The sequence below is a fragment of the Pholcus phalangioides genome, unplaced genomic scaffold (assembly GCF_987345545.1).
Source record: "Pholcus phalangioides strain wild (caught in Gottingen) unplaced genomic scaffold, Ppha-v1.0 ptg000015l_1, whole genome shotgun sequence".
Classification (NCBI taxonomy): Eukaryota; Metazoa; Arthropoda; class Arachnida; order Araneae; family Pholcidae; genus Pholcus; species Pholcus phalangioides.
The window spans coordinates 94,558,649-94,580,445 of record NW_028301608.1 but is presented as its reverse complement, the minus strand read 5'-3'; the positions used below and the strand labels follow the sequence as shown (position 1 = coordinate 94,580,445).

Below are 21,797 nucleotides of genomic sequence, written 5' to 3'. Positions count from 1 at the left end.
ATTTCATATGGCTCTCATTTGCATATTTCCGGTGCTTACGTGCAGCTTCCTCTATCAAAAAAATTGGAATCGAGTTTTTTCTGCACCGAAAAAATCCCCCTTTCCGAAAATAATTTTTCGCAAATCACATAGAAATATTCTATTTTTATGAATTTCAAACCATTTACAAATTTATGAGACACCCTGTATTTCGGCTGAAAAATTTAGAACCGAAGCAGAAAGCATGAAGTTGAAAATTCAAAATACGCAAGCCCAAGATCAAATTGAAGACTTTATGAGAACTAAACATGGCTGCCTGCGTCAGATGTGCACTATTATGACGTCATTTAATATGCCCGAATGGTTAGCGAATCACAGTCGACGAAAATGAATATGCTATTAAGAGTTTGTTGCCATCTATAATTTAGAAATGATTCATAGTTTTTCGTTTGCTTTTTGAATAATAGGTAGCAGCATAAGTCCCATTTTTTTTTTCTCTTTTTGTGATTTATTAATGAAGTTCTTGAATTACCAGGTAGGTAGCAGCAAAAGCCATTATGGACTTCAAATTGTATCCATACATAGCTGACCATATGAAGTTCAACATTTTAGACTACTTTTTGGCTACTTTTGAAAATGATTTTGGCTGGAAATTTTTTTATGAGGTCTGGCAACACTGTGATTCCTCAACACCAGACATCATCCAAATAACCTTTGGGTTTGGATTAAAAAATCCATTGGTCATGGCTTCGAAGCGTTTCGTGCGTTCAGCGATTAATTGGGTAGAGTTTGCCGAGAGGGTTCCAGCGTCAGAGAAGGCGAATTACCAGAAATTCAAATCTCGGGTGGACAATTACATGAAGAAGTACGAGTTGGCTTCATAATGTCCTTCCCCCTTTATAGCCATGGCCATGTAGGACATGGCTATGATTATTACTTATTTAATTGATTTAATTTTTTATTCTTTAATCAAGAAATGGGCTTTTATTTTATTGATATCTAAAGTGGAAAATTTTAGTTGTTTGAAGCGGACTATTAGGTACAGAGAGAGCTTGAGTTCTCCATCTGTAAACTGAGCATGTGTTTACAATAATTAAAACTTATTAGTTTTATAAACAAATGCTTCAAATATGAAGATGTAGAATCGAGAAAAAGGGATTAAAACAATCATTTGATAAATGTAATTTAATGCTATAAAATGTGTGCTTATTCTAGCTATGAAAAATGCTATTGATTGATTGATTACGCTTCGCTTGGCCTCCTAGCCATATCGCGATTTACGTATATACTAGAGCCCAGGCCCGTAACTAGGATTTTAGCTGCCCCCTACAACTTTAAAATTTGATAATTTTGTAATGGTGTTTTGTTCCCACTAAAAACTGCCCCCTAAATTTTGCTGCCCAGGGCAATTGCTCCCCTTTAGTTATGGCCCTGTAACGATAATTTATAATCACTTATTTATATAGATGCCTAAACCAGAGCATTCTGTATGCGTTTTTGTCCAACAGTCAACCCATCTTCCTGCCGCTGTGGTGGTTGAGTGGTCATAGTGACAGACTTGCATCGCAAGGTCCCAGTGTTAGCCCGTTCGGGTTTGAGGCCGTTCTCGTAAGTACGTAAGCGAATGCCGTTCAATGATTTCAAATTGCGTTGTGTATATATAAAGTATAATAACCCAGGCAAAGTTTACACAAAGTAGTCATACACGAGATGCTGGAAGTTAATTAGTTTATTTACACTCTAGTTAATTGAATTAATGCAACTTGTATTTTTCATGCCATATCATCATCCTTATTAAAAATTATTAATACATATTCCATTCAAGGATACTTAACAAAATCTTCGGTTGGCCCCCAAAACAATTAGGTTCTTGGCCCTGAACATTATATGACCCGTGATTTTCCATTACATCTCAGTTCGCCCCCAAAACAATTAATTACTAGTACCTACACTATATGTCACATATGGGAGAGAGAATATAATCCATGCATCACTCACCAGGTGAGACCCTTCTCCAGTCTTTAGCTTTAGCCCCTTAGACACTCATCGCAGCCAAGAAACGATTCCTCTGATTACAACTCTCGTCTTCTCAAGTCATCTCTTTTCAGTCTAGTTTCGTTACTGCATTTCTAACTCTCCAATTCTCAATTCCCCGTATCCAGATTTTCTCTTCCCTTTAAGATTTCATTTCGGACGTCCCCCGTCCCTTGGAAAACTCCACCCATTTAATTTGATTTGATATTTACCCATCATCTCTAAGTTTCTATTCGTTTCTTGAAGGTTTATTCATAAGATTGGCCACTGCCGATCCATCCCTAATTTCTTTGTCCAAGCGACTCTCCCTTCAGGACCCCGAGAACCCCAACGGCCATGGCCTAACCTTTAACCTACATCGAAGCTTCCCATGACTAACACTCGGCATTTTAGATCCTCTGTTATACTTTAATTGCACCCCCCTAAATAAAGGGATTCTACTTCTACTTAAATGGCCGTCAACTATTCTCAATCTTGAAATTTGTCTATTCATTCGCGTTGGTCCCCTTTATTTTCTTCGATTCCCCGCTTTTTCTCCAAGAAAACACTCCTCGGGCGATCCCTTTTGCCTAGGGCACCCCTGAAGTACAACCGACCAGATGCGTTGTGACGGTAACTAAAAGATTCCCTAATGAATGGCGATTGCCCCATCTATTTACATCGGTCTGTGATTGTATTTCTTTTTAATTGGGACTATGTTCCCACCGCTTGGACAAAGCTTCTTCCATCGACATGACGCCACTTACTTTAAACCCTCAAGAAACATGTCTACCATCCATAAACAACCATTCTTATTTACGTTCCTATTGTTCAATTATTTGTTTGCTGTACTAGTATATCGGTTACTATCGCCTGCTAGCGGCGCCTGACCTACAGTTCTAAATAATTAAATCCAAAACAAATTAAAATACTCCAAACTATCAAATTTTAAATATATCTGAAAATAATAATTTTAAATATTCCCTCTATTCTATATTTCTATTTTAACTAGCACAAGCTAGTTAACATTCCTCCCCTTTTTCTAAAAAAAAAAATCCATTTTTTTTTCCTTTCCATGGTGAGCGATGATGATGATGATACTCTCTTTCCCTTACAATGTGTCAGCATATTAGCGAACTACCATTCATGTTGCTAGAAATGAACATTCAAACAATCTAATATTCTCTTTATGTCAACTCAACTTCTTTCTATTGCATACGTGAATACGCATGTTGTACATTCTCACCAAAATGTAAACAAATATCATGATACTTCAATTGAAATGCACTAAGCAGTACCTGAACTAATAAAACAAAATAAATGCACCAAAATCTATAAGAAATAAATGAAACATAATATATAACACAGTAAGACATATAAACACACATATTTCAACCTATGCTACTTCTTAGTATATTATTCACTGTTTGCTATCAGAAAGATGTAGCTTATACAGTATATCGTATATAGACACTTGAACAACACCTGATGTGTTATTCGGAAATTCTTGCTGAATTATCTACTCGCAAGAGTATTTATCTTCTTATGATTCTCAATCTGAAAATCGTCCTGAACGAAGCACTAGAATGTCACTATTTCGACGTTCAGTGTCTCTTAGCGTCACACAGTCACCCGCGAAATAGTTCGTTAATTTCTTTCATGATGAAATGTACCAATTGGACAACACTCCAATTAGAGAACAACTGTCAGCCGGCATGGCTCCAGCTGAAAACCCAATTGAAAATTGAGATGCTGCTTTTCCCAGTGCACCACTGTTATTGGAAACTACACGTTACAGTTTGTCTTTTCTCCGAGGTGAACTTTGAACACACCTGTTGGCTTCATCCACTACAACCCACGATAATCGCAGATTTCTAAGGTATATGAAGATTCACTGCTCACTGGATTCGATTATAATAGTTCGGAACCCATTTTAGGCTGGGCGCTCCCAATAATCTCCCAGCTGATAGTCTGGTCGCATTCATCACATACAGTTCATATTGGCCGCGTAAAACGTAGGACTCCATGCGAATTCGTGATGGAATTCTCCCATCTGATGCATGTCCCTGCTATTAGGCTTTTTACCTAGCAGTGACACTAGGCACCGTGTTCACAGGTTATACACTGCATACCTTCTAAACCCGTGCATCGTGATCCTTTAGACGTTAGGCATCAACACTGCTGACCAATGGAAGGCTTGGATGATCTGGAATCTTTGCGCTTCCCATCATGACGAGTAGCTGCCCATCTGCTGATGAAGTTGCAATGATAATGAGAGTTTATTCATCGAACTACGCTCTTATTTTCGGCTACTGTTCATTGTCACGTGTGATGCACACCCAAATGTGGCACCAGGTGAATATAGGTGAAGATGCTTCGGTCTCTTCCGGTCCCTCGTGAAATAGCATCAGTGCTCTGGTCGACACTGTTAACACCTTTCGGCACTGTAACACTGTTTACAGTACTGCATGTAACTTATAGGCAAAGTGATTAACATGATATATCTCTCTCCCAATTGTTAATATGTCACTTATACTAGGTACACAATTACACATTAGTTTATACAATTGCTCTTTTTTTTTTTTTTTTTTTTAAATCTATATACAAGTGATATATATCTCATATTTTCCATATTTACATCTTTCTTCGAACTCTCGCCTTGAGTGTTTAAATTTATACTTAGCTAATCACATTAACTAATTTCTCAGCTAACCTATCTGCTAATCGATCAAATAACGTTTCCTCAGATTCAGGTATGTTTACTGGTTTAATCATCCATGAATATATTCTGTCAGCTAAATTCTGCTCTGTTCTATCGTCAGTGGTCTCTGCATGACTACTCTCTGGTAAATTTTGCCGCACCGGAACACTTGAATTTTCGGCGGTCCCATCTACAGTATTTAATTTCTGTACTTGCCCTCGTTCATTTCGGGTTCTTAAATTATATCGAGATAGCGGTAAATTTTGACCTTCCCTATTTTCACTTTCGGATTCATCCTTATCAGTAGCAATGTCATTAGGTTCCGAATGAGCATCATCCTGGGGCAACGATGTATTTACGACATCGGTATCTTCTGTACTTGTCACTTGGCTATTGCTATTATTCTGCTGGACAAAGGGACATAGAAGGTAGGGTGGCAACACAAAACTTTCTTCTTCTTCCTCCTCCTCTGCTCCGAAACTGTCGGCTACGACTTCTATTTAAAATTATTAATACATATTCCATTCAAGGATACTTAACAAAATCTTCGGTTGGCCCCCAAAACAATTAGGTTCTTGGCCCTGAACATTATATGACCCGTGATTTTCCATTACATCTCAGTTCGCCCCCAAAACAATTAATTACTAGTACCTACACTATATGTCACATATGGGGGAGAGAATATAATCCATGCATCACTCACCAGGTGAGACCCTTCTCCAGTCTTTAGCTTTAGCCCCTTAGACACTCATCGCAGCCAAGAAACGATTCCTCTGATTACAACTCTCGTCTTCCCAAGTCATCTCTTTTCAGTCTAGTTTCGTTACTGCATTTCTAACTCTCCAATTCTCAATTCCCCGTATCCAGATTTTCTCTTCCCTTTAAGATTTCATTTCGGACGTCCCCCGTCCCTTGGAAAACTCCACCCATTTAATTTGATTTGATATTTACCCATCATCTCTAAGTTTCTATTCGTTTCTTGAAGGTTTATTCATAAGATTGGCCACTGCCGATCCATCCCTAATTTCTTTGTCCAAGCGACTCTCCCTTCAGGACCCCGAGAACCCCAACGGCCATGGCCTAACCTTTAACCTACATCGAAGCTTCCCATGACTAACACTCGGCATTTTAGATCCTCTGTTATACTTTAATTGCACCCCCCTAAATAAAGGGATTCTACTTCTACTTAAATGGCCGTCAACTATTCTCAATCTTGAAATTTGTCTATTCATTCGCGTTGGTCCCCTTTATTTTCTTCGATTCCCCGCTTTCTCTCCAAGAAAACACTCCTCGGGCGATCCCTTTTGCCTAGGGCACCCCTGAAGTACAACCGACCAGATGCGTTGTGACGGTAACTAAAAGATTCCCTAATGAATGGCGATTGCCCCATCTATTTACATCGGTCTGTGATTGTATTTCTTTTTAATTGGGACTATGTTCCCACCGCTTGGACAAAGCTTCTTCCATCGACATGACGCCACTTACTTTAAACCCTCAAGAAACATGTCTACCATCCATAAACAACCATTCTTATTTACGTTCCTATTGTTCAATTATTTGTTTGCTGTACTAGTATATCGGTTACTATCGCCTGCTAGCGGCGCCTGACCTACAGTTCTAAATAATTAAATCCAAAACAAATTAAAATACTCCAAACTATCAAATTTTAAATATATCTGAAAATAATAATTTTAAATATTCCCTCTATTCTATATTTCTATTTTAACTAGCACAAGCTAGTTAACACCAGGTTCAAACCAGGGTTTAAGCTATGGTCGCATTTTTTGCAAAATGCGAACTAAAAACTTGGAATGGGAAGGAAGTAGTAGCCACTTTCGTAAAAATACATACAGGAGGTACAAAACGAGAAGACATCCAACCATAAATCATAAGTATTGCAGCATTTTGCTAAAGCTTTCCCCCCATTTTCATTTTTTTGCTAAACAAATTTTTTTATCTAACTTGAGTCTTGGTTCAAACCTCACTGGCATCACAGTGGTGGTCGGCTGAAGTTGGTTTTCTGTGGCTTCTAACTTCGAGATGCGAATACGATCTGATCTCCCAGTTAAAAGGCTCTGTACCAAGAGCAACAGGTCTACAAACAACGTTTCAGGTTGTAAGGCAGAGAAGCAGGTAAGATAGGTTGTTGAACTTGGCCCGCTTGTATATGACATTTTTGTTAGGCATGAAATGTTTGCCAAATGCCGCTATGACTGGATTGTACTTCTCTTGGTCCGTTGTTGGCAGGTGAAATGAGGACTGTTCTCCGCTTGATCACCTCCCAGGTATGTGAGAAGCGTGTTGACATCAGTTTTCTCGTCCTTAGCTAGCTCTGTTGCACGCCATGATAAACACGATCATATTAAATTTAAATATATCGACATTGCTCAAAAAGGTACTCAAGATATTTGTTGTGCTGCATAAATTTTTGGAACAATTGCTGTTCGGCACCAAACATGTCTGATGACCCAACCAAAAGTCGCCAAGGCTGTTAGACACTACGGATGCCGAAGAAAAAAATTGCCAGCGTAGAAAACAATTAAAACCCATTCAAATATGAAAAATATCATGAAACATAAGAAAAATATAATAGTATAGACATAAATAAGATCTGGATTATAAATATGATTTCGGTTAAATGATACAAGGCTGTGGGACACTATTGTATGCCAAGCAAGCATAAGAATGCTAAAACCAACAAGCATAATAATAAAAATATCACCAAAACTAAACATCAAAACATCAGGTATCCACTCTTTTAAATAAATAACGGTCCTTCATGTTGTATAAATAAGCATATTTTATTTATAAAAAATTAAACCCAGACTTTTCTCGGTATCCAGATCCCTTTAAATAAGAAAAATAAGAAGGATACAACTTTACCGGTCGACGAAAATGTAATCCTAACGATCCGAATGAAAGAGACTAAATGGCTGTTCAAACGTTTGAAAGATGTGCTAAAAACAATAACTAGTGAAAGGTAATTGGAAATATTCCAAGACAATGACGCTACTGAACAAAGGGGGAAAAACGCTGTTATCCATTTGAATCGCCCACACTTTAAATGCCATCTATAATGGATGGGTAATGGAAGCTTCTAGAAAGCGAGAGAGAAGAAACTGCAACCCACTGCCATTATAAGTTCCCAAGAGTGAAAGGAAGTCATGTTATCAGACATCTTTCATGCCCCTCATTTCTTTTTCTGGAAGGGCAAAGACCATATAAGCCTACTTAATATGTGTGTGTACAAATATATTTCACAAAACAAAAAAAAACTGATAAACCTGGTGGTTACATCTTCAAGTTTTATATGAAAGACCTTTTATAAAATTTATAATTTAATGCCGGTTTTGGACTAATAAGGGATTGAGATTAAAAATATACATCCTAGACCAGGTACGGGATCCAGACTGAAAACCAAGCAGCATGTTATAAACTAACTTTTTTTTTAACCAAGAGGTTATAAATAACGTAATTCTACCTTTCTCTCCCCGGCCTTCCAGAATAAAAACCAGGACACTTTTTTTTTTTTACTCTGACCAGTGTATTATGTAAAAGAAGTGATAAAATGGGCAGTAACCTGACAAAGTATTCCTTGAGAAACGACGGAGAGGTAACATGGAACTCCAGTAACAAAACATATTCCAGACCTACAACAAATGGAAAACATGGAATGAAAAGAAAAGTGAAAGCTCTGGTCAATTCAAACGCTATTATTACTAGTGTCACCTATCTGTGACTTCATCTCATGATGGTGATAAAAGAAAGACCAACAGTATAATGGAAAGGCCACAGAGTAGGCAGACCAACACGATACTAACATAACGAAAATTCAAGCATTTCCATCTTCATTTTAGAAAATGGACGGTAGATGACAGCATGAACATGAAACAAGCCCAACTTGACAACATAAATGCATTAGGACCACACATATACTGAGAACACTTATTCCGGCATGTGCAGATTTGTTAGAAATTCTGTAGAGGAATGTGTACGAGGCGCATGTACAGTTAAGTAGTATAATGAAAAGGAAATATAAAACCTACACATGCTGAAGGAAGAAATAATATCGGGCAACGGGGAAAAAAATTCCTGCGGCATAAAATTGCGAAACAGGAAGAAAAATGCTAATAAGTTACAAAAGGAGATCATTGTGAAAAATTTAACAATGGATTTCAGTAAAATTCTTTTTCCCAACTCAAAATGAATGCAAGCCCCTCAAAAGCAAAATCTGGAAGAAAAAGTTCCGAAAACACCATTATGGGTATTTTTACCACTACTACTGAACCAGACATGCACCTTGTCCATATTCCTCTGCGGAACCTCTAACGAATTGGTACATGTTGGAATGTGCGTGTATGTGTAGTGAAACCTGGCATGAAGTTTGTTTCTTCATGCAGGGAATTTTTACGGCAGAACATTTATAGTCAGCCGAGGGCTCGTTGCAGAACAATGCAAAAAATTCTGCTAGGGTGCGAGCCGATCTCCTTATTAAATAGTTTTGCCACAGAGACCATCAGACCTTACAATAGCACAAATATCCAATCATTACACTAGCTTTTTTTTTTTTTTAATATGGTTATTTGAATACCATTAATTTGAAAAGTATATGGCACCACTGAAAATTCACACACAACAATAGATACACGCTTAGACTGTTAGGTACATATGCACAACTAATTCGGTAGTAAATTGCCCATGTAATAGACTAGGGCTTGTTTCGCTAGAACATAAAATTCTTTGAGGCTTGAAGGTGATGTTAAAAAAACAAATGGATATGCATAAAAATGGTACCAAATGCAAGGAAATATAGAGAAAGGTCCGGGGACCTTTCACATGTTAGGGGGTCATTCAAGTGTTACATCAGCATTGATGGGGGGTTTCAGATTTGATGACAAGGGGGCAGGGGGTTTGGATGATAACGCCATCAACCACCCTTTATAAAAATATTAAATATTCTTAATGGCATCTTGCTTAGTGTGTATTGATAAGTCCCTTACGGAGCCACTTTAGTGATCGCCAAATGTTTTGTGGATCCAAGTGATCTGGAAATGTGCCCGGGCCGCTTAACTGCTCTAGAACTGCGCCACGCATCAGTCAGGTGATCCCTAATTATGCTGCAGATCACTTAAGTAATCTGGGAATGTGCTGTGGGTAATTTGAGTGATGTAGAACCACACTGGGGGCCACTTTAATGCCCTAAAACTATGCCACATGTCATTCAAGGGATCTCTAAATGTGCCACGGTTCGCTCAAGTGTTATGGAACTGTCGCAGGTCACTTAAGTGATCTGAAGATGTGCCATGGGCCACTTAAATGCTCTAGAATTTTGCCATGGGTCACATAAGCGATCTGTAAATGTGTTGCTCAGTTCATTTCTACAAAATTAGGTTTCAAGTTGAGGGGGGGGGGCACATCAGATAACCCCAGGGTGACATTCAGTCCACCATATATGGCTTAGAGGGTGAGTCACAATGAATTTCTTAGAGAATGTTGAGTTCTTAATCCTCAAAATAGAATTGAAATTAACAAAAATTGTTAACACGTATAGAGGTATTTTCTTTCAAAATTTTAATTCCTTAAAAAAAATTTTTTTTTGATTATCTGGAGGAGAGAGGATGGGCGTGAGCCCCCCCCCCCCCCGTGTCCCCCATGTACGTTGTCGCTGATCACACCAATATGCATTATTAGGAGGTGGGGCAGAGTTTAAGCTAGATAAAAAAATTCCTTTCGCAAAAGAACAAAAATAGGTAGAAAAGCTTTAGCAAAATGCTAATGTAATGATTGATGATTGGATGTCTACTCGTTTCGTACCTCCTGTATGTATTTTTGCGAAAGTGGCTACCACTTCTTTTGCATTCTACGATTTTCTTTTGTATTTTTTGCAAAATGCGACCGTAGCGTAAATCCTGAGGTGGGGGCATAGCTGACGAAATTTCACTGACAGGGGAGGGTAGTTTTGCTGATGTAGGGGAGAGGGTAGAAAATGGCTGAAAATTTGCTGATGTAATAATTAAATGGCCCTTTATGAACAAATTTATAGAAAAAAAATCAATGGACTGGCTGTTCAGTCATGATTGAGAAGGTTTTTTTTTTTTTTAAAAATTATATGATACAAAAGTTTATAAGAGGCAATATTCATTATTTATATGTGCATATTTAATTTTTTTTTTCAAAATTATTTTTCCTTTACTAGGGTTGTAAATTCTGTTTGACTTTTTTTCTAATCCGAAATTAGTGACCTTTCATTTGGTGTGATTTAGGTTTATGGATGATGCTTGAAATGAATCCTGGCCCTAAAGTGGGTTGTGTCTATTATAATGTTTTTTAAAATTGTTCAATTTTTAAGAATGAATTGTATGCACATGTTTACAATTTGCGTGTAAAACTGTTGATGCTGAATTAAAGTTTGTTTTTTTAGTGTGATGAATTACCCAGAAAATCCTCCCACTATTGACTGGTCGATTTATCGATCACGATTATCTGCTGCATTGGTAGATGACTTTCAAAAACAGGTAACGTTGATTTAAATATTTTACTGCTATATATATATTTGCTCTATCTTCTATCCACATACCAATAGTGAGTAGTTTTGTCTCAGGTATAGTTGCCATGGATTGTCCGTAGTTTCTACAAACAGCCGTACTCAACGTGTGACACTCTCAATATTACGGAAATATTTTTTTTTCAAATATATATATATATCTTCTTTTTTTTTTGGAAAACAAATTTTGGGTCGTGAAGTTTTTTGCAGTATTTTACTAATTATTATTTTTTGAAATCCCATCCATCTTTATCGATTTTTACCGTAACAATAAATTTGTAGTCTTGATCAACAGAGTTCAGTTGAGTGAGGATAAATTGTTTTCCTTATGTTCTCTTTCTTATTATGTGCCACCAAAGCATGGAAAACTCTTACTCCATTGAAGGAAGATGATGGGAAAAACAATGCAGAATGGCAGCCTTATGATTGTTTCGGCACTCATACATGCAGCGTTCATTCTAATTTTCTTTTTACAGTAGAAATTCTATAACTGACACCTGTGGGCAGAGCTGATTTAATAGCTGGTGCACCGGTAGCACCCCCTGGGACTTGGCTGGTGAAGGGCCTCGAAATACCCTATTTTACACGTAAATTTCATCTAATTTAGAGGGGGGGGGACAATATTTTCTTCTGCATTTGGGGCCTCAACCGACCTTAATCCACTTCTGTCTTTGGGACAAATTTTTGTCCACTAACGGGAAGCGTCCGTAGATTCAGGGTTCAGACTTTTTTGTAGGGTCCTGTTTTTGTGAAAATTTTCCTTATTTTTGTGGAAAGGGTCATTAATTTTGTGAAAAATAAGAAATTTTGTGGGAAGTGAAATCTAGTTAATTGATCACAAAAAAAAAAAAAAAAAAAAAAATGGGTTCATTCATTTTTATTTTGTGATGGGTCCGTTCAGATCCAGAATTTTGTGCAAGGTTTGGAAAACAGACCCGAATTTCGGCTGCACAGACCTCTGAGATTGTACATTGGTATAATATATTGCAGCCCAATGAAGGAATCCAAAGTGTCAGTTAAAAGGAGGTCCACTACGATAGGTTTCACTGTATTTTACCTTCACCAATCTGTTTTATCTGTATATGGAAGGCAATCTGTAATGCCGGGTCCATACCCACCTCTCCACTTGATGCTCAAATGTCTGTTCCTGTTTCAAAAGTCAGTTTTCTGTCAAAATTGTCCCGCACTGTGGTCTAAAATTATGTGTTTGAGCGGTTCAGCTCCCCTAGTCTGAATCAGGATTCATTTTAATGATAGTACACTGTCCGGACAGCGGAACTTGTTTCTGAAAGAATGTTTTGTCGTAGGTACTGTAGGAGCTCTGATATGAAAAAAATGTGGGTCTAGGGTTTCCAGACATTCATATGTATGCATTGAATAATTATGAATTACTAAGTTACTCAGTGACCTCGGAAAGTTCTTTGAGGCAGAGTAGGAGCTCATGTGGCCTGAGTGCCTAGGTTCCGGTCCTTATTAGATGCTGTATTTAAATGAAATTTTAATTTAAAAAATCAAGTTTTTGATTTTTTATTAATTTTTTTATTGTTAGACTATGATTATATGTGGTCTTTGGAGTATCCCCTGCCCCCTTCCATGGCAAAGCTGTGCATTCATCACTACTGACAGACTTCATGATAATGTCGGCATGTCTGTCTTAGGCTGGGGATCCTCAACCTTTCAGACACGGCGGGCCACATTGAAATTTCTCACAAAGCCTGCAGGCTACCAACTCGTGCAGTTTATAGTGACGTCTTAATATCTATCTATCCGGGCTTAGAATAAGAGCCATAAATATATGTTATTGGGCATTGTTTAATATTTTAATATCTATATATATATATTGTTTCTAGTTTTTGAATTGCATTTTAAATTTAATTGGTAGTTTAAAAATATGACATCCATATTTGTTTATTGGCATCTTTTTCCTCAGCCACCTCGTTGGGCATTTTGCCTGTTGTGGCTTTGTATTTGTATAGTGCTTCTCAAGCTTTTGTCACCGCCTTCTTTGGCTCCTTTGCCCAATTCATGGTTCATCTACAGCTCCCCCAGAGTAGTTTAGTAGATTAGTAGATATTTTTACTTGTGAGAGAACCACTTCAAAGCGTAAATATGCACACAAATCAATATCTCCGTTCCACTGCGACGCCCCTAGGAGCCGCGATACTCACTTTGAGAAATACTGTCTTAATAGACGAGACTAATGGGACCCTGAGTTAAATAGGGATAAAAAATTAATTAAACTTTTGTGTATTCTTAAGGCCGGGATTACACTATAAAAGTTTTGTAAAAGCTCTTTGATAAAATTTGGAAAATTCCACCAATAAGATCACCTGTTGCATTTGCTCGAATGTAATCAATGCACATATCGGTTGAATTTTTCAATTTTATAAAAGATCTTTTATCAAACTTTTATAGTGTAAGCCTAAGTAATATTTTTACCAATAATCAATTGTGATTATTTCTGAAATAATTTTTTCACTCATTCTGAAAAAGATTTGATTAATTACCAATTAAACCAATTCTGAGCATAATTTTAATCTGAAATCACTTTAAATAATTCTTTAGTTATTTATTTCAAATTTGAAGCTGCTGCTTGATATTGACATTTTGTGGATGTGGTATGACTATATTCCTGTTTGTATGCAATCACTCTTTTATTGGCTGTAAAATTTCTATTAGAAATTACGAAGTTATTTCTTTTATTAATTATTTTTTCACTAATTCTAAAATTTTTTTTCAAAAATTCAAATATTTCTTTCAGTAATTCTAGAATTAATCCTTTTTCAATGATTTTCTGAAAATGATCAGTGGGTCATGACGAAAAGTTCAGAGTACCACGCTTTGAAGATCCCAGTCTTAGGTTCTTTCTGCTGGGACAATCTGGGATCACCAATATTTGTACTATCATGATGCATTGAGAAAAAGGTATCTTCAGAGTGCAGGCCATTCAAGTGGCAGGCAACTCCATACTTATGTAGATTAAAACACACAAGCTCGAGTATCTGCCACTTCCCATATGGAAGATGGATAGCAGTAATTTTCAAAAAAAAAACCATGGATAACTCTAGGAAGTTTTAAGTACCTTAACTTCTCATAGCACTTTTGTTTCCTAATTTGTAACAGATTTATGCTTCATAACTTGATTTGACTGTGAACTACAGTGAAAACTTAACTATAATGCTACTCGATATAACAATAAATTCTTCTACAATGATATTTTTCCACCTATTGTTTGGAAATATCTATACTTCAATGTCAAACTGCTACCTCTTGATGTAACTATAATCTGTCTATGACAATATTTTTTCTTGGTTTGTAGAGCCTACTATTGTCGTGAGGTCAAATCATGATGTTTATTAATTTAAAATAAAAAGCAGTATTGAGTATATATATTCAATTAAAAAACAAAAACATTAACATTGTGCTACATATACCTTTTAATCAAATTTTAATCATTTTAAAATATATTAAAGATCATTAAAATTAAGCATAAGTAAACATGTTTTAAACAAATATTTAATTGCATTTGAGCCGTATTTAAATTTACTCAATTGTTAAAAAGTATTAAAGAATAGATTATATATATTTCTTAATGTGAAATATATCTGAATGCCACATCCATATGCAAACATAGACTTACCAAAAACTGGTCTTCACCATCCTCCATGCAGCCAGCGTCAGTCCAAAACTGCTTTTTGAAATTACATTTACATTACTTTAAAGGGGGGGGGGGTCCCCTTGCTCAAGAATCGTTAGCACCCCAGAGAACTATGTAATACATTAGCCCTTTACATGAAAAGCCACAAAGAGAGTTAAAGTAACTAAGAGATACTTTTGCATTATTAAAAAAACTCTAATCTCTGATTGGTTAATTGAATCGTGGGAATGGAATGATATTCACATCTGTGTTTTGATGTCTGGGTACCATTCAGTATAAACCAAGAGTGGAAGCCAAGTGCAATAATGTTAGACGTAATAAATGAGTTTAAAAAAATGTGTTTCTCTCTTAACATGTATGAGAATAATTCTGCCTGTACAATTTCAGAAGTTTAAATATTTTGATGGAGAAAATAGCCTTCATGACACCATTATATCAAGGTTTCACTGTACATAAAGCACTATAAAGTTTTTATTTAAGTCTTCTGATTAATTTTTTTTATTAATGCTTGTTCTTTTTTGTAATTCAGTATACCAGTTTGAAGATACCTTATCCACCTGATACTCTTTCTGGTCAAATCGATGAACAGGAGAAAGAGTTTGTGAGTTGTTTCTCATTTTTTTCAAATGATCAATGTTGTCAATTTTTGGTTTGTAGCTTTGCAGTCATGTGGTTAGCACCAGGCCCGTCATTTGGGGGTCAAAGGTTATTCTTACCTTTGTTTATTTCTAGTAAACCAAAATTAAACCACAACATTGACTCAGGATTCATCTCATTTCACCTTGCCAGATCTATATGTGGAGCAAGATTGCGATGTCAGGTTTACTAATTATCCCGGATACCTGATAAGATAGAGCGGGGGTATCCTTCCTATTACTAGAAATAAAGTAATGTGACATAATAGTTGGAAATTTGTATCATTCTGACAGCTATGATTGTTGCATTTCTGAAAAATATTCGCTTTCACTTGTGTAGAGAGGTAGGAGACAGATTATCACCCAAAGGTTTGGTTTGCTACGAATAAAGTTCTCACTCAGAATAGTTTCTTCAGGAAAGACATAGAAATCCCTCAGAATCTACAATAAATTTAGGCCCCAGTCTTATCTACAATTATGACATGAATGTCGCTCTTCACTTGTTAATACAAGATATACAGAAGACTGGATGTTGTGAAGATATTTATTATTTTAGATGTTAATTTTTTAAGGAAGGAAAAAACTCATCTCCGCCTCTACCGGGAGTCGAACCCGGGTCCCTCGATTGCCGGACGAGTGCTCTGACCGCTAAGCTACAGAGGAGATAGAGATTTTCCTTCGCTAGAGCGTATATATGCCGAACGGAACCGTGCAATGGACGGTGAAACCGATCAGCTAATAGCTCATGGACGATGAGCCACCAGAGGGCTATATATATGACATGAATGTCGCTCTTCACTTGTTAATACAAGATATACAGAAGACTGGATGTTGTGAAGATATTTATTATTTTAGATGTTAATTTTTTAAGGAAGGAAAAAACTCATCTCCGCCTCTACCGGGAGTCGAACCCGGGTCCTTCGATTGCCGGACGAGTGCTCTGACCACTAAGCTACAGAGGAGATAGAGATTTTCCTTCGCTAGAGCGTATATATGCCGAACGGAACCGTGCAATGGACGGTGAAACCGATCAGCTAATAGCTCATGGACGACGAGCCACCAGAGGGCTATATATATGACATGAATGTCGCTCTTCACTTGTTAATACAAGATATACAGAAGACTGGATGTTGTGAAGATATTTATTATTTTAGATGTTAATTTTTTAAGGAAGGAAAAAACTCATCTCCGCCTCTACCGGGAGTCGAACCCGGGTCCTTCGATTGCCGGACGAGTGCTCTGACCACTAAGCTACAGAGGAGACCCGGGTTCGACTCCCGGTAGAGGCGGAGATGAGTTTTTTCCTTCCTTAAAAAATTAACATCTAAAATAATAAATATCTTCACAACATCCAGTCTTCTGTATATCTTGTATTATCTACAATTGTTTATGCATAAAATAACCAGCATGACAAAAATGTTAAAATATACTGATTATTTTCTGAAATGTTTAGTTTAAATGGAAACAATTGTTCAAAATCTTTTTTTAGAACATATTTCGCAAATCGAAAGAAAACAGAATTGAATTAGTGGTTTTAAGGCATGTTACTAACTTGAAATATATACAATGTGGCAATATATTGTATCACTAAATAAATGTTGCTGTTTTCAGAAAAAGGAATTGGTCGCCTTAGAAGATATGTTTGCTCTGGAAGCCAAGGTTCATGCTAAAAAGGTAAATTTTTTTGTTTGTATTTATTGATCTTCCAGTCATTGTTAGTTTGGCAACTGAAAAAACCAATTTAAAAAGGTTCATAGAAAATAAGGTACCAGTCAGTTATTGGGATCACCATTGATGCAATTTAGAGAAGTTCTGATGGTAGCTGGTATTCTTATTCGTGCTTGTTATTTGACCATCAAACTGCTTCCATCTTAAATAGATAATGAGCCTAGTAGCCTACTAAATCACTTTATGATAATTTGCGATACTGGGAAAAGGGGGAAGGGGGATTTTTTTTTCTTGCATTCACAGAAAGGTATATTTCCAACTACAGTGGATCCAGCTTATAACTTTTTTCTAAAAAAACTATTATGAAAAGCATTGTAACCAGGAAAACTGTTTAAATTGGAAATATGGATAAGTATTAATGAAGTTGGACAGCCATGAAAATAAGTCATAGTAAGTGGTACAGCGTTCTAAGTGGGAATGTTACAAGCAAGACCAACTGTATTTGTTAAAGATTTATGACAGATTTATTTTTATTATTAGTATTTATTCATTTTTCTTTTAGAACTTAGCAAAAGTAGTTTTGATGTAATTCCACGTGTATGTATGGAAAAAGACGGAATAGTAAAAATTCTCTCTTAGAACAAATGAAATGAACTCTTGATTTTACACTATCTCACTTTATGTGACTTGCTATTTATTTTGAAACCTTTTTTCTTTTCTGCGTTATATAAAAAAATTTATTTAAGCAGTTACAAATTTGGCATGGAGTGTAATTTGTAAGCTCATTTGCAGGATGAAAATGAAAGATCCGGCATAGTTAAAATTTCAAAATCTGTTGGATTGAAGGATGTAGGTGAGACAATTATAATTGGATTGCTCAGATTCAATTCAATTTGCCTGAGCTCACTAATGAATAATTATGGGATGATATCAAATTAATTGATGGTAAAATGTCAGCAATGCCATCAGAATTTTAATGAAAAAAAAACAAAACGGTCATAACGAAACTAGAATTGTCATATTTGCAAAGGGTACTAAAAATTCCAAAGGTCTTTGTAGAGTGACAAAGAATGCTGCGTCTCAGCTGAACCATCTAGATCAGTTTCCCAAACTTTTTGTTCCATCACCCAGTTCAGAAATTTTTTTCTCTCATCGCCCTCTAGCAAACCCGTAGGATCCCATGTTATACCCGTATTATACCCTATTATCCTCCTGGACCATTCCATTGCCCACTTTGGGAAACACTGATCTAGACCATTTCATGAAAGTCATTAGCCTATCATACTGGGTTTTTAAGACAAAAGATATTCACACTCACCAAAACAAATCTATTCATCATAGAATTGATTAGAAGTAAAAATTAAATTCTATTCATATAGTGTAAGTTGGAGGAATTAATACATTCCCAAAAATGTATTTTGCTGCTGGGAGTAAAATTGAGCCATAGATAAGTGTTGATTAGGGGAAGGGGTGCCGTGGGTAGAAAAAGTTCGAGAAGCTTGTTTCTCCAAACTTGTACAGTTATTAACAATTGGGTAATAAAATCAAAATTCTGTAAATGGGGGTAACGTTCAAAGAAATGGCATAATGTGTGGAACCTAGAATCAGAAGACTATTTCATATAAACAAGTCATAAAATCGAGCCTCTCTGCTGTGTAATAGTGAAAAAAACTATAAGTTAATTGCCTTCTCATGCCCCCCCCCCCAAAGAAATCTGTGGATCTTTGTTTAACACTAAATGTAGTGAAACCATGCTGATAAACCCAGTCCCAATTTTTATAAAAAATACCATATACCATGAAATGATTCATATCAATAAATATAGAGTTGCCAATGTTACAGATTGTCCGTAATTTCTACGGATGGCCACAATGAAGTACAGAGCTACGGGAGACACTCTCAATACTACGGAAATCAGGTTAAAAAAATCTGTTATCACAAAAATTAAAAACTTTGGCTGGTTTTAATTTATACAGAAATTGCCACGTTTTCAAGACAAATAAATTCAATTGGTTGAATGGTCAACGCGTTTGGGCTCTTCAATGGAGAGCCGTCATCAGGACCTCGTGGTCAGAATTCACACGAATGAGTCGTGGAGGGGTGATGTTTACGTCTGGTCGTCTGAAGAGTTTGCCTTTGTATTTGCTGTGTCCGAGTGTTCTTTGGATGCGAATTGGGGAGCCATCTGTTGCAAAGTGTTGAAAGTTTCGTCACGACTGAGGTTAATAAAGCCTGTCCAAGCTGACGAAATAGGTGGCTTGTTTGTTCCATCATTAACGAGGAAATTCTGGTGGCATGTTCTGATGAAGTATCCCTCGAGAAAATTCAATTCGGAATTGTGTGTTGCTTTTTTAAAAACAAACGCTTTATCAAAATCAAAATAATGTGAACGTTGCCAACAGTGTTGGGCAATAGCTGAACTATCCGTCTGTCCCTTCTCAACATGCTTTCGGTGCTCGAGAACTCTGATATTTAGATTTCTTCTAGTTTGACCAATATATCCATTTTCGCAATTCTTGCATGGGATGAAGTAGATACCATATTCTTTGGAGGGTGAGATAGGATCTTTCAGATGGGAAAAGGTGAGTATATTTGTTGGCTGGAATATTGTATGGAAGTCAAATTTCTTAAAGATAGAAGAGATCATGAAACTTGAAGAATCGAATGGAAGAACAACGGTATTAGAAAACTGTTTTGAGTCAAAATGACACAGACATGCACCACGAACCTACTCCCAGCTAACTCAAAACAGTTAAAAAAGCAACACACAATTCCGAATTGAATTTTCTCGAGAGATACTTCATCAGAATATGCCAGAATTTTCTCGTTAATGATGGAAGAAATACGCCACCTATTTTGTCAGCTTGGACAGGCTTTATTAACCTCAGTCGTGACAAAACTTTCAACACTTTGCAACAGATGGCTCCCAATTCGTATCCAAAGACCACTCGGACTCAGCAAATACAAAGGCAAACTCTTCAGACAACCAGACGTAAACATCACCCCTCCACGACTCATTCGTGTGAATTCTGACCACGAGGTCCTGATGACGGCTCTCCATTGAAGAACCGAAACGCGTCGACCATTCAACCAATTGAATTTATTTGTCTTGAAAACGTGGCTATTTTTATAAAATTGCATCAGTCTTTTCCGTAACAATGAATTTGTATCCACATGTGAGAGTTTGGGAGAAGACAAACTCAGGGAATGTTTTGTCTGTGCACTGAAGGCAATCTGTAAAGGTGTATCTAAACTTGTTGCTTTACTCGATGCCCAAACACACAAAAACCTGTTTTCGATCAAAATCACCCCAAGCTGCAGGCTAAAAACAGGAGCTGTAGGAGCTCTGATACAAAGAAAATTGTGGTCTAGGGTTGCTAGACGTCTGTATATATGGCCCACAAAGGCATATGCAGGTTGGGATTGCATTGAATATTCATGAATTACTAAGGGACTCTGCTGCGTCTGAACTTTGCTTCAGGAGAGGGGGGGGGGGGTTCCAGTGCCACTGAGATGCTGTATTTAATAAACTTTTAATTAAAATTTAAAAAATTGAATTTTTGAGTGATTATTTTTTTTTATTGTACGATGATTATGCTGACCTGGGGGTACCCCCAATGGCAAAGCTGAATATTCATCACTACTGATGAGCTTTAAGCCAATGTTGGCATGTCTGAATATATAATATTTTATGGAATTTGACAGGATTCCAAATAAGAAATGCACTTTATCTTAGGCCTCAATCTATTCTCAAAGCTCTATCTACAACTCATCTGAAATAACATGCCATTGAATGTAATGTGTACGATGACCAGTTAACTAGACATCGTCTGTAAATTGAAACTTGTGATGCCTAGTTAACTGGACATGGGCAGAGAAAGTGATTAAAACTACTCCTTTACAAGATTATTTTGATGAAACCAATTAATCCCGTAAAGAGAGGGACACCAGTAATGCCAAGGTAACCTTAGAGTGCTTTTGTGAATATATTGCTAAAATTTGCTCACATTTTTTTCTTTCCAAAATATGATTGACATGCATGAAGTATGTCATGGAACTTGTTTCATTTTCTGATAAATGGTTATTTTAATCCTTGTTTTAGCTTGCTTGGTGGAAAAACATGATGCCTTTCATTGAAATGACAAAAGAAGAATTTTTTGACTATTTCCCATTCAAGTATCATCCTATGAAGAACCCAAATTTCTGGCCATATGACGAACCTCCTGCACCAGTCTTCCCATATAGAAACAAGAAAATAGAGTTGGATTAGAGTTGAAGAAATTAGAACTGATTAATTTCAATTTTTTTTTTTCAGATAGTTTTGAAAGTATATTGTAGAAAAATGAAATGCTTTGCAAGATGGTGGAGAAAATTTGAAATAAAATTTCTGGTTGTCATTGTTTCATTGTGTACATTGAGTTTTTGTTGGAGCTCTGTCGTTTGAAACGAATAGATACAAGTCCTTAATTTATTTTTTTGTCAGATGAGAAAAATATTTTTGGTTTAAAATTTATAATTTTTTTATATGAATGTGATTATTTACTTTTTCATCTGGGGGTGGGGCTTCTATATTGAATTTATAGCGCGGAAAAATGAGAA

General features: G+C 36.5%; 1 protein-coding gene across 1 annotated transcript; it reads left to right on the top strand.

The window, feature by feature from the left end:
- Nucleotides 1–510: 510 nt before the first annotated feature.
- On the top strand, nucleotides 511–21,603 carry LOC149077093 (ATP synthase subunit d, mitochondrial-like). The gene is made up of 5 exons (XM_089244823.1): nucleotides 511–844; nucleotides 11,115–11,208; nucleotides 15,425–15,496; nucleotides 17,142–17,204; nucleotides 21,301–21,603. Exons 1-5 carry the CDS (start codon nucleotides 537–539, stop codon nucleotides 21,466–21,468), a joined length of 705 nt encoding a protein of 234 aa, XP_089100949.1. The 5' UTR covers nucleotides 511–536; the 3' UTR covers nucleotides 21,469–21,603.
- The last annotated feature ends 194 nt before the right edge of the window (nucleotides 21,604–21,797 follow it).